General features: G+C 44.5%; 1 protein-coding gene across 1 annotated transcript in view; it reads left to right on the forward strand.

Moving 5' to 3' along the window:
• The window catches only part of stxbp4 (syntaxin binding protein 4), a gene marked incomplete at both ends in the record, with an annotated part of 243,413 nt that extends 235,628 nt beyond the window's left edge, over nt 1–7,785 (forward strand). Inside the window, 2 exons of the mRNA XM_079261137.1 lie at nt 7,510–7,643; nt 7,772–7,785. Coding sequence (XP_079117263.1) covers nt 7,510–7,643; nt 7,772–7,785 — 148 coding nt within the window. The remainder of the gene's footprint in view (nt 1–7,509; nt 7,644–7,771) is intronic.
• Nucleotides 7,786–15,026: the final 7,241 nt, after the last annotated feature.

The following is a 15,026-nucleotide window of genomic DNA, read 5'->3' on the forward strand; positions in this document are numbered from 1 at the left end:
GTAGGACAAACATATAGAGACACATCCTGTAGGACAAACGGACAGAGACACATCCTGTAGGACAAACGGACAGAGACACATCCTGTAGGACAAACATATAGAGACACATCCTGTAGGACAAACGGACAGAGACCCATCCTGTAGGACAAACGGACAGAGACACATCCTGTAGGACAAACATATAGAGACACATCCTGTAGGACAAACGGACAGAGACACATCCTGTAGGACAAACATATAGAGACACATCCTGTAGGACAAACACATAGAGACACATCCTGTAGGACAAACGGACAGAGACACATCCTGTAGGACAAACGGACAGAGACACATCCTGTAGGACAAACGGACAGAGACACATCCTGTAGGACAAACATATAGAGACACATCCTGTAGGACAAACGGACAGAGACACATCCTGTAGGACAAACATATAGAGACACATCCTGTAGGACAAACATATAGAGACACATCCTGTAGGACAAACATATAGAGACACATCCTGTAGGACAAACGGACAGAGACACATCCTGTAGGACAAACGGACAGAGACACATCCTGTAGGACAAACATATAGAGACACATCCTGTAGGACAAACATATAGAGACACATCCTGTAGGACAAACGGACAGAGACACATCCTGTAGGACAAACGGACAGAGACACATCCTGTAGGACAAACGGACAGAGACACATCCTGTAGGACAAACATATAGAGACACATCCTGTAGGACAAACATATAGAGACACATCCTGTAGGACAAACGGACAGAGACACATCCTGTAGGACAAACATATAGAGACACATCCTGTAGGACAAACGGACAGAGACACATCCTGTGGGACAAACATATAGAGACACATCCTGTAGGACAAACGGACAGAGACACATCCTGTAGGACAAACATATAGAGACACATCCTGTAGGACAAACGGACAGAGACACATCCTGTAGGACAAACATATAGAGACACATCGTGTAGGACAAACAGACAGAGACACATCCTGTAGGACAAACATATAGAGACACATCCTGTAGGACAAACGGACAGAGACACATCCTGTAGGACAAACGGACAGAGACACATCCTGTAGGACAAACATATAGAGACACATCCTGTAGGACAAACGGACAGAGACACATCCCTTAGGACAAACGGACAGAGACACATCCTGTAGGACAAACATATAGAGACACATCCTGTAGGACAAACATATAGAGACACATCCTGTAGGACAAACGGACAGAGACACATCCTGTAGGACAAACGGACAGAGACACATCCTGTAGGACAAACGGACAGAGACACATCCTGTAGGACAAACATATAGAGACACATCCTGTAGGACAAACGGACAGAGACACATCCTGTAGGACAAACGGACAGAGACACATCCTGTAGGACAAACATATAGAGACACATCCTGTAGGACAAACATATAGAGACACATCCTGTAGGACAAACGGACAGAGACACATCCTGTAGGACAAACAGACAGAGACACATCCTGTAGGACAAACATATAGAGACACATCCTGTAGGACAAACATATAGAGACACATCCTGTAGGACAAACGGACAGAGACACATCCTGTAGGACAAACAGACAGAGACACATCCTGTAGGACAAACATATAGAGACACATCCTGTAGGACAAACAGACAGAGACACATCCTGTAGGACAAACATATAGAGACACATCCTGTAGGACAAACGGACAGAGACACATCCTGTAGGACAAACATATAGAGACACATCCTGTAGGACAAACAGACAGAGACACATCCTGTAGGACAAACATATAGAGACACATCCTGTAGGACAAACAGACAGAGACACATCCTGTAGGACAAACATATAGAGACACATCCTGTAGGACAAACGGACAGAGACACATCCTGTAGGACAAACATATAGAGACACATCCTGTAGGACAAACGGACAGAGACACATCCTGTAGGACAAACATATAGAGACACATCCTGTAGGACAAACGGACAGAGACACATCCTGTAGGACAAACGGACAGAGACACATCCTGTAGGACAAACATATAGAGACACATCCTGTAGGACAAACGGACAGAGACACATCCTGTAGGACAAACATATAGAGACACATCCTGTAGGACAAACGGACAGAGACACATCCTGTAGGACAAACATATAGAGACACATCCTGTAGGACAAACGGACAGAGACACATCCTGTAGGACAAACGGACAGAGACACATCCTGTAGGACAAACGGACAGAGACACATCCTGTAGGACAAACGGACAGAGACACATCCTGTAGGACAAACGGACAGAGACACATCCTGTAGGACAAACGGACAGAGACACATCCTGTAGGACAAACGGACAGAGACACATCCTGTAGGACAAACGGACAGAGACACATCCTGTAGGACATGGACATCATCATACATTCTTAACAGGTGGAAAAGGTTGTCCTTGTCCTGGTGGATCTGTCAGGATCTCCCTCTGGCTCTGGCTCTGGTTCTGGTTCTGGTTCTGGCTTTGGTTCTCCCTCTGGCTCTGGTTCTGGCTCTGGTTCTGACTCTGGCTCTGGTTCTGGCTCTGGTTCTCCCTCTGGCTCTGGCTCTGGCTCTGGTTCTGGTTCTCCCTCTGGCTCTGGCTCTGGTTCTGGTTCTGGTTCTGGCTCTGGTTCTCCCTCTGGCTCTGGTTCTGGTTCTGGCTCTGGTTCTGGTTCTGGTTCTGGCTCTGGTTCTGGCTCTGGTTCTGGTTCTGGTTCTGGTTCTGGTTCTCCCTCTGGCTCTGGCTCTGGCTCTGGTTCTGGTTCTGGTTCTGGTTCTGGCTCTGGTTCTGACTCTGGCTCTGGTTCTGGCTCTGGTTCTGGTTCTGGTTCTCCCTCTGGCTCTGGTTCTCCCTCTGGTTCTGGTTCTGGTTCTGGTTCTGGTTCTGGTTCTGGCTCTGGTTCTCCCTCTGGCTCTGGTTCTGGTTCTGACTCTGGCTGTGGTTCTGGTTCTGGTTCTGGTTCTGGCTCTGGTTCTGGCTCTGGTTCTGGTTCTGGTTCTGGTTCTCCCTCTGGCTCTGGTTCTGGTTCTGGTTCTGGCTCTGGCTCTGGTTCTGGTTCTGGCTCTGGCTCTGGCTCTGGTTCTGGCTCTGGCTCTGGTTCTGACTCTGGCTCTGGTTCTGGTTCTGGTTCTGGTTCTGACTCTGGCTCTGGTTCTGGTTCTGGTTCTGGTTCTGGCTCTGGTTCTGGTTCTGGTTCTGGCTCTGGTTCTGACTCTGGCTCTGGTTCTGGCTCTGGCTCTGGTTCTGACTCTGGCTCTGGTTCTGGTTCTGGTTCTGGCTCTGGTTCTGGTTCTGGTTCTGGTTCTTTGTTTGGTTCTGGCTCTGGTTCTGGTTCTGGCTCTGGTTCTGACTCTGGCTCTGGTTCTGGTTCTGGTTCTGGCTCTGGTTCTGGCTCTGGTTCTGGTTCTGGTTCTGGCTCTGGTTCTGACTCTGGCTCTGGTTCTGGCTCTGGTTCTGACTCTGGCTCTGGTTCTGACTCTGGCTCTGGTTCTGGTTCTGGCTCTGGTTCTGGTTCTGGCTCTGGCTCTGGTTCTGGCTCTGGTTCTGGTTCTGGTTCTCCCTCTGGCTCTGGTTCTGGTTCTGGCTCTGGCTCTGGTTCTGACTCTGGCTCTGGTTCTGGTTCTGGTTCTGGTTCTGGTTCTGGCTCTGGTTCTGGCTCTGGTTCTGGCTCTGGTTCTGGTTCTGGCTCTGGCTCTGGTTCTGACTCTGGCTCTGGTTCTGGTTCTGGTTCTGGTTCTGGCTCTGGTTCTGGCTCTGGTTCTGGTTCTGGTTCTGGTTCTCCCTCTGGCTCTGGTTCTGGCTCTGGTTCTGGTTCTGGTTCTGGCTCTGGTTCTGGTTCTGGTTCTCCCTCTGGCTCTGGCTCTGGCTCTGGTTCTGGTTCTGGCTCTGGCTCTGGCTCTGGCTCTGGTTCTGGCTCTGGTTCTGGTTCTGGTTCTGACTCTGGCTCTGGTTCTGGCTCTGGTTCTGACTCTGGCTCTGGTTCTGGCTCTGGTTCTGGTTCTGGTTCTGGTTCTTTGTTTGGTTCTGGCTCTGGTTCTGACTCTGGCTCTGGTTCTGGTTCTGGCTCTGGTTCTGGCTCTGGCTCTGGTTCTGGCTCTGGTTCTGACTCTGGCTCTGGTTCTGGTTCTGGTTCTGGTTCTGGTTCTGGCTCTGGTTCTGGTTCTTTGTTTGGGTCTGGCTCTGGTTCTGGCTCTGGTTCTGACTCTGGCTCTGGTTCTGGTTCTGGTTCTGGCTCTGGTTCTGGTTCTGGTTCTGGCTCTGGTTCTGGTTCTTTGTTTGGTTCTGGCTCTGGCTCTGGCTCTGGCTCTGGTTCTGGTTCTGGCTCTGGTTCTGGTTCTGGTTCTCCCTCTGGCTCTGGTTCTTGTTCTGGTTCTCCCTCTGGCTCTGGTTCTGGTTCTGGCTCTGGCTCTGGTTCTGACTCTGGCTCTGGTTCTGGTTCTGGTTCTGGCTCTGGTTCTGGTTCTGGTTCTGGCTCTGGTTCTGGTTCTGACTCTGGCTCTGGTTCTGGCTCTGGCTCTGGCTCTGACTCTGGCTCTGGTTCTGGTTCTGGTTCTGGCTCTGGTTCTGGTTCTCCCTCTGGCTCTGGTTCTGGTTCTGGCTCTGGTTCTGACTCTGGCTCTGGTTCTGGTTCTGGTTCTGGCTCTGGTTCTGGTTCTGGTTCTGGTTCTGGCTCTGGTTCTGACTCTGGCTCTGGTTCTGGCTCTGGTTCTGACTCTGGCTCTGGTTCTGGTTCTGGCTCTGGTTCTGGTTCTGGTTCTGGCTCTGGTTCTGGTTCTTTGTTTGGTTCTGGCTCTGGTTCTGGTTCTGGCTCTGGCTCTGGTTCTGGCTCTGGTTCTGACTCTGGCTCTGGTTCTGGTTCTGGCTCTGGTTCTGGTTCTGGCTCTGGTTCTGGTTCTGGTTCTGGTTCTGGCTCTGGTTCTGGTTCTTTGTTTGGTTCTGGCTCTGGTTCTGGTTCTGGCTCTGGTTCTGACTCTGGCTCTGGTTCTGGTTCTGGCTCTGGTTCTGGCTCTGGTTCTGGCTCTGGTTCTGACTCTGGCTCTGGTTCTGGTTCTGGTTCTGGTTCTGGCTCTGGTTCTGGCTCTGGTTCTGACTCTGGCTCTGGTTCTGGTTCTGGTTCTGGCTCTGGTTCTGGTTCTTTGTTTGGGTCTGGCTCTGGTTCTGGCTCTGGTTCTGACTCTGGCTCTGGTTCTGGTTCTGGTTCTGGCTCTGGTTCTGGTTCTCGTTCTGGCTCTGGTTCTGGTTCTTTGTTTGGTTCTGGCTCTGGCTCTGGTTCTGGTTCTGGCTCTGGTTCTGGTTCTTTGTTTGGTTCTGGCTCTGGTTCTGGCTCTGGCTCTGGCTCTGGTTCTTCGTTTGGTTCTGGCTCTGGCTCTGGTTCTGGCTCTGGTTCTGGCTCTGGCTCTGGCTCTGGTTCTTCGTTTGGTTCTGGTTCTGGCTCTGGCTCTGGTTCTGGTTCAGGTTCTGGTTCTGGTTCTTTGTTTGGTTCTGGCTCTGGTTCTGGCTCTGGCTCTGGCTCTGGTTCTTCGTTTGGTTCTGGCTCTGGCTCTGGTTCTGGCTCTGGTTCTGGCTCTGGCTCTGGCTCTGGTTCTTCGTTTGGTTCTGGTTCTGGCTCTGGCTCTGGTTCTGGTTCAGGTTCTGGTTCTGGTTCTTCGTTTGGTTCTGGCTCTGGCTCTGGTTCAGGTTCTGATGTCCTCAGAGTTACTAGGGGCTCAGTGTGTTCTGTAAGGAGGACTCCCCCCACCATGAACCCTTTAGTCTGGGTTTTCCTCCCTCGGCGGTCCGGACCGGCCCGGTTCGGTCCAGTTGGACCAGCAGCTGGTCCTTGTTAATGGCCGCCTGCCGTGATGGTGGCAGCCGATTGGACAGGAGGGTGTGAGGTCACAGCAAGCCACCAATCACTGATCAGTGTGTAGAAACGCCACAGAAGCAGAAACACTACTTTTTCTTCTTTCATGTGATGTCATATCAACCTCCATCCTTCCTTTACTGTTTCCTTTCATCCTTTATTCACTGTTTCCTTTCATCCTTCCTTTTTAGTTTCCTTTCATCCTTCGTTTTTAGTTTCCTTTTGTCCTTCTGTTTCAGTTTCCTTTCATCCTTCCTTTTTAGTTTCCTTTCATCCTTCCTTTTTAGTTTCCTTTCATCCTTCGTTTTTAGTTTCCTTTCATCCTTCCGTTTCAGTTTCCTTTCATCCTTCGTTTTTAGTTTCCTTTCATCCTTCCTTTTTAGTTTCCTTTCATCCTTCCGTTTCAGTTTCCTTTCATCCTTCCTTTTTAGTTTCCTTTCATCCTTCCTTTTTAGTTTCCTTTCATCCTTCGTTTTTAGTTTCCTTTCATCCTTCCGTTTCAGTTTCCTTTCATCCTTCCTTTTTAGTTTCCTTTCATCCTTCCTTTTTAGTTTCCTTTCATCTGTCCTTTTTAGTTTCCTTCCTTCTTCATGAAGATTCATTTTCTTTGTCCTTAATGTCGCATCTGCTTCCTTGTTCTGTTCCTCTATCCCTTCATTCATCCCTTTCTTTTCCTTTTCATCTTTTTTACGAACATTTTCATCTGTCCTTTTCTTGTTTTTGTACTTTTCTTCTTTTCCCTCCTTTTCTGTGAATACTAATCCTTTTTGTTTCCTTTTATTTGTTTTTTCCATTTGCTTCTTCTCCTCTTTCTTCCTCCATCTCTCCATCAACTCGTTTCCTTTATGTTTACTTGCATGAAGTTTCTTTCCTTTTCTGACTTTTTGTTTTTCCATCTTCTTGCTCGCCTTCTTCTTCTGTGGTGTTCTGACCTGTGATTAGACGCTGTCCCTCCTGCTTGCATAAGCTGGACGTGTTCTTCAGTCACCCATGGCTGAAACCTCCCGCTAACTTCCCGTCTGTCCCGTCCAGGTCGGTGGGACACCTCAGCTTGTCTTTCGTAACGCCAGACGCCCTGCTTTCATGTCCCCTCACCTGTCCGCCTGTTTCCAGGCCTCTCATTGGCCGAGTCTTTGTTGAGACTTTCTTTCTGAACACTGTTTCATTGAAGTTGCAGCATTTTGTCCAGGTTTGGACAAACGTCCACCTGGCAGTCCGCTCAGAGCACAGCTGAGTTCTGCACAGATTACATGGACAGAAGAACAAAAAGTTTGGTTCTGGACCCAGATCAGAGCAGTACTGGAGTCCCATCAGAGCTGCGATCAGACACTAAATCTGTCCTCATGAGTAGACATAAGTCTCTTCGGTGTCCATTCTTCCATTTTCTCCATCAGTTTGAGACTCCAGGATGGATTTTTCCTCCTTGTTTTTCTTGTTTAGATTTTTCCTTTGACATTCCATCTGTTTGGGTCTAATTCAGGGAGATGAAATGGACAGTTTGTTCTTTCTTCAGGTCTCAAGGTGGACATTCTTTGTCTGTTCCTGATAGATCTACATCTCTATGTGGACTTCTGTAGAAAGGGATTTGGTTTTTGTCCTCTGACTGATGTCCTCTTCTCAGCAGCTCCGGAGATGTCAAGGTTGGCTCGTCTTCTCATGTCCCTCTTCCACGTTATAAGAGTCCATGGACGGCGTCCACGCTGGCCCAGGAGGCGAAGGAGCTTACTCAGACAGTCAGGGCCCTCCTCGAGGTGGACTGTAAGTGATGTCAGCTGCAGGCCTGCATGTCCTCGTCCTCTTGCTGCTCCTCCTTTGTGCCACCCTGCATGCATCTTCGTCCGGATGAAGCTGAAGCCACCGCTAAGTGACTGTCCTCCCCGTTTCAGTGCTGACCTTCTAGAGAAGAAGAGCATCAGATGGACGTCCCTTGCCACTCCTTGTCTCCTGTGAAATCTGCATGAAACATGCTCATCTCTGAGAGGCAGCTGATTGGTCAGCTGATGTCTTCTGGAGCGCCAATGCCGAACAGAAGCTTGTTTCTGGTGAGTCGACCTGCAGTCGACTCGGACGGCGTTCCTGCAGGGCGACACACTGGAAGAAGCTGACGGACTGCAGTTTGTTCTGTCACGTGATCAGAGGAACGGCGCCACATCAGTCAACAAGAAAAAAATTTTTTCTTTAAAAATCCAACAAAGCCTCTTCGATATGATTATTTTTTTGTGACATTTTAGAGTTTTTTTCTTTTTAAACTCCTTCTGTCCTGGAGAGACGGACTTCAGAAGATGTGAAATCTAAAAGGTGCCTGAACTTGTTCCACATCGTGTGAGAAATGGACAAATCTCCCCGAATGTTGGCGATGTCCTCCGCCTTCCAGCCAGACTCCGACGTATTGGTACAAACCTTCATCCAGTAGGACCAGTGCTAGCTTGGCGTTGGTGGCGTTCTGTAGCTTCGCGCTTCTCCTGAACTTCCCGTTTCCTACTCAGCATTCCAACAGCTCATGTTTGTGCAGTAGATTAGCTGACTAAGCGAAACATCGCCCGAAAGCACAGGGGAAGACATCCAACGCGCCAGAAACACCCAGAGAGGTTGAAATGTTTTGGTCCCGATCCGGTCCACCCTGGCTGGGGTTCTCAAACGGATCGGGTTTCAGTTCTTTGCTGAAGCTGCTGCTGTGGAAAATCAGGCAGCAGTTTCTGTGTTTGACCAGCTGGGCTGTGATGTACATGAAGAAATAAAGTTCTGATTCAAACACGCCTTCTGCAGCTTCAGACCTTTTTATCAACGAATCCAGAAAGATCCAAACTGGTTCCAGAGGCTTCCGGTGCTGGTCACCTTTACAGCCTCCCTCTGATTGGTTACATATTATAATCAATATCGTTAGGAATAAATTGAATTGTACCAAATTAACCCTTTCATGCAAAGAGGATACCACAGCAAACACTAGTGCTGCTATCTAGTAGATACCAGTGTAGGCGGATCAATGCAGATAACATCCGTAGTGAAGGTATTGGCTGCTACTGGTCTGATAACTGGTGGTGTCAGAAACAATTTTTTATTTTTACATGAATGCCTTTACACCTGATCAAAGCTACCAAACACTCAATCGTTTGAAGACTTTCAGACTTTTAACCCTTGAAATGCCTTTTAAATAAATTATTAAAACATGGTATGTATTTTTTATAAAATGAATATTATGGAGTGGCATTTTGGTGCCTTGGGTTAGCTTAATAGATTTGTTTCCCTCATCAGCAACGGAACCAACATGTCAAGTCAAAGAAATGTAAGAATGTGAGATTAAAGCACATATTTTTAGTGGAACTCAACGAGACAATTTTGGTTGTGAAGGTCACCAGAGGAAGAATTTCATACATCATAAAAACAATAATAACAGATAATCAATTTATTTGCGTTTTTTCCAGATATTTTTGCAGAAATTCCTTTGTACAATGGGGTACAAACGGCAAATAAACTCTCTGTATCTTCAACAAGTAATCTGCTTTTTAGACATTTACTTTTAGGTTTTTATCTGGCATCAGAACTTCTCTTGAACTTAAAACCCAGTTTTCTTACTTTGAAATCCTCAGCCAATGTTTCTGGTTGATTTGGAAAGTTTAGCCAATCAGAATTCCCGCCCGTTTCAGACGTGACATGTTTCATATGTAACATGTTTCATACGTAACACGTTTCATACGTGACATGTTTCATACGAGACATGTTTCATATGTGACACTACATACACAACACGTTTCTGTAACGTCCTCTCCTCCTTCCCTCCAACGCTCCACATCACCAGCCTACTAATCACCAGTCTGCAGCCTGATACTAAACACCTGTGCACTGGCTCATCATTCTCACCTGTTCACAGCCCTACATACAACCAGCCAGCTCTCACTCAGTGTGGTTTCACTGATCTGACTGCAGTCCTCAATGCATACCAGCCAGCACGTGCCACAGATCCTCGTTGCTCTTCTTTTGGTGAATAAACTGTCACTACTCGCACCTGCATCCTCCTTCTGCGTGCTCTCTGACGGGACAGTTTCATACATAACACGTTAAATATGTGACACGTTTCACACACGACGCGTCTCATACACGTTTTACAGTCAACACGATTCATACGCAACATGTTAAATATGTGACACTTCATACAATACTTCATATTAGAAACGTTTCATACGCGACACACTTCATCCACGACACATTAAATACGCGACACATTTCATACACAACACATTAAATACGCGACATATTAAATACGCGACACATTTCATACGCGACACGTTTCATACACAACACATTAAATACGCGACACATTAAATACGCGACACATTTCATACGCGACACACTTCATCCACGACACATTAAATACGCGACACATTTCATACACAACACATTAAATACGCGACATATTAAATACGCGACACATTTCATACGCGACACGTTTCATACACAACACATTAAATACGCGACACATTTCATACGCGACACATTAAATACGCGACACATTTCATACGCGACACATTTCATACACAACACATTAAATACGCGACACATTTCATACACAACACGTTTCATAAGCGACACGTTTCATATGCGACACGTTTCATACGCGACACATTTCATACACAACACATTAAATACGCGACACATTTCATACACAACACATTAAATACGCGACACGTTTCATACACAACACATTAAATACGCGACACATTTCATACGCGACACGTTTCATACACAACACATTAAATACGCGACACATTTCATACGCGACACGTTTCATACACAACACATTAAATACGCGACACATTAAATACGCGACACATTTCATACGCGACACGTTTCATACACAACACGTTTCATATGCGACACGTTTCATATGCGACACATTTCATACACAACACGTTTCATACGCGACACATTAAATACGCGACACATTTCATACACAACACATTAAATACGCGACACATTAAATACGCGACACATTTCATACGCGACACGTTTCATACACAACACATTAAATACGCGACACATTAAATACGCGACACATTTCATACGTGACACGTTTCATACACAACACATTAAATACGCGACACATTAAATACGCGACACATTTCATACGCGACACGTTTCATACACAACACGTTTCATATGCGACACGTTTCATATGCGACACATTTCATACACAACACGTTTCATACGCGACACATTAAATACGCGACACATTTCATACGCGACACGTTTCATACACAACACGTTTCATATGCGACACGTTTCATACGCGACACATTTCATACACAACACGTTTCATATGCGACACGTTTCATACACAACACATTAAATACGCGACACATTAAATACGCGACACATTTCATACGCGACACGTTTCATACACAACGCGTTTCAAATGCGACACGTTTCATACACAGAACATTAAATACGCGACACATTAAATACGAGACACATTTCATACGCGACACGTTTCATACACAACACGTTTCATATGCGACACGTTTCATACACAACACATTAAATACGCGACACATTTCATACACAACACATTAAATACGTGACACATTTCATATGCGACACGTTTCATACACAACACGTTAAATACGCGACACATTTCATACACAACACGTTTCATAAGCGACACGTTTCATATGCGACACGTTTCATACGCGACACATTTCATACACAACACATTAAATACGCGACACATTTCATACACAACACATTAAATACGCGACACGTTTCATACACAACACATTAAATACGCGACACATTTCATACGTGACACGTTTCATACACAACACATTAAATACGCGACACATTAAATACGCGACACATTTCATACGCGACACGTTTCATACACAACACATTAAATACGCGACACATTAAATACGCGACACATTTCATACGCGACACGTTTCATACACAACACGTTTCATATGCGACACGTTTCATATGCGACACATTTCATACACAACACGTTTCATACGCGACACATTAAATACGCGACACATTTCATACACAACACATTAAATACGCGACACATTAAATACGCGACACATTTCATACGCGACACGTTTCATACACAACACATTAAATACGCGACACATTAAATACGCAACACATTTCATACGTGACACGTTTCATACACAACACATTAAATACGCGACACATTTCATACGCGACACGTTTCATACACAACACGTTTCATATGCGACACGTTTCATATGCGACACATTTCATACACAACACGTTTCATACGCGACACATTAAATACGCGACACATTTCATACGCGACACGTTTCATACACAACACGTTTCATATGCGACACGTTTCATACGCGACACATTTCATACACAACACGTTTCATATGCGACACATTTCATACACAACACGTTTCATATGCGACACGTTTCATACACAACACGTTTCATATGCGACACGTTTCATACACAACACATTAAATACGCGACACAACACATTTCATACGCGACACGTTTCATACACAACACGTTTCAAATGCGACACGTTTCATACACAACACATTAAATACGCGACACATTAAATACGAGACACATTTCATACGCGACACGTTTCATACACAACACGTTTCATATGCGACACGTTTCATACACAACACATTAAATACGCGACACATTTCATACACAACACATTAAATACGTGACACATTTCATATGCGACACGTTTCATACACAACACGTTTCATATGCGACACGTTTCATACACAACACATTAAATACGCGACACATTTCATACACAACACATTAAATAAGCGACACATTTCATACACAACACATTAAATACGCGACACATTTCATACACAACACATTAAATAAGCGATACGTTTCATACACAACACATTACATAAGCGACACGTTTCATACACAACACATTAAATATGCGACACATTTCATACACAACACATTAAATACGTGACACGTTTCATACACAACACATTAAATACGCGACACGTTTCATATGCGACACGTTTCATACACAACACATTAAATACGCGACACGTTTCATACGCGACATGTTTCATACACAACACATTAAATACGTGACACGTTTCATACACAACACATTAAATACGCGACACGTTTCATATGCGACACGTTTCATACACAACACATTAAATACGCGACACGTTTCATACACAACACATTAAATACGTGACACGTTTCATACACAACACATTAAATACGCGACACGTTTGATATGCGACACGTTTCATACACAACACATTAAATACGCGACACGTTTCATATGCGACACGTTTCATACACAACACATTAAATACGCGACACGTTTCATACGCGACATGTTTCATACACAACACATTAAATACTTGACACGTTTCGTACGTGACACATTTCATATGCGACACGTTTCATACGTGACACATTTCATATGCGCCATGTTTCATACGTTTCACAGTCAACACGTTTCATATGCAACACATTTCATACAAAACATGTTGACATATGTGACACTTCATACAACACCTCATATTAGACACGTTTCATATGCAACATGTTACATATGTGACACTTCATACAACAATTCATATTAGACACGTTTCATACACGACACGTTTCATATACAACACATTAAATACACGACAAGTTTCATACACAACACATTAAATACGCGACACGTTTCATACACAGCACATTATATACGTGACATGTTTCATACACGACACGTTTTGTACACAACACATTAAATATGCGACACGTTTCATCCACAACACATTAAATACGCGACATGTTTCATACACAGCACATTAAATACGTGACACGTTTCATACACAACACAATAAATACGTGACACGTTTCATACGCGACACGTTTCATACACAACACATTAAATACGTGACACGTTTCATACGCGACACGTTTCATACACAATACATTAAATATGCGAAACGTTTCATACACAACACATTAAATATGCGACGCGTTTCATATGCGACACGTTTTATACACAACACATTAAATACGCGACACGTTTCATACGCGACACGTTTCATACACAACACATTAAATACGTGACACGTTTCATACGCGACACGTTTCATACACAACACATTAAATACGCGACAAGTTTCATACACAACACATTAAATACGCGACGTTTCATACACAACACATTAAATACGTGACACGTTTCATACACAATACATTAAATACGCAACACGTTTCATATGAGACACATTTCATACGCGACACATTTCATACACAACACATTAAATACGCGACACATTAAATACGCGACACGTTTCATACACAACACGTTTCATATGCGACATGTTTCATACACAACACATTAAATAAGCGACATGTTTCATACACAACACATTAAATACGTGACACGTTTCATACACAACACATTAAATACGCGACACATTTCATATGCGACACGTTTCATACACAACACGTTTCATATGCGACATGTTTCATACACAACACATTAAATACGCGACACATTTCATACACAACACATTAAATACGTGACACGTTTCATACACAACACATTAAATACGCGACACATTTCATATGCGACACGTTTCATACACAACACGTTTCATATGCGACACGTTTCATACACAATACATTAAATATGTGACACGTTTCATGCGCGACACATTTCATACACAACACATTAAATACGCAACACGTTTCATATGAGACACATTTCATACGCGACACATTTCATACACAACACATTAAATACGCGACACATTAAATACGCGACACGTTTCATACACAACACGTTTCATATGCGACACGTTTCATACACAACACATTAAATACGCAACACGTTTCATATGAGACACATTTCATACGCGACACATTTCATACACAACACATTAAATACGCGACACGTTTCATACACAACATGTTTCATATGCGACACGTTTCATACACAACACATTAAATAAGCGACATGTTTCATACACAACACATTAAATACGTGACACGTTTCATACACAACACATTAAATACGCGACACATTTCATATGCGACACGTTTCATACACAACACGTTTCATATGCGACATGTTTCATACACAACACATTAAATACGCGACACATTTCATAC

The sequence above is a fragment of the Telmatherina bonti genome, assembly GCF_933228915.1.
Source record: "Telmatherina bonti genome assembly, chromosome: 21".
NCBI lineage: Eukaryota > Metazoa > Chordata > Actinopteri > Atheriniformes > Telmatherinidae > Telmatherina > Telmatherina bonti.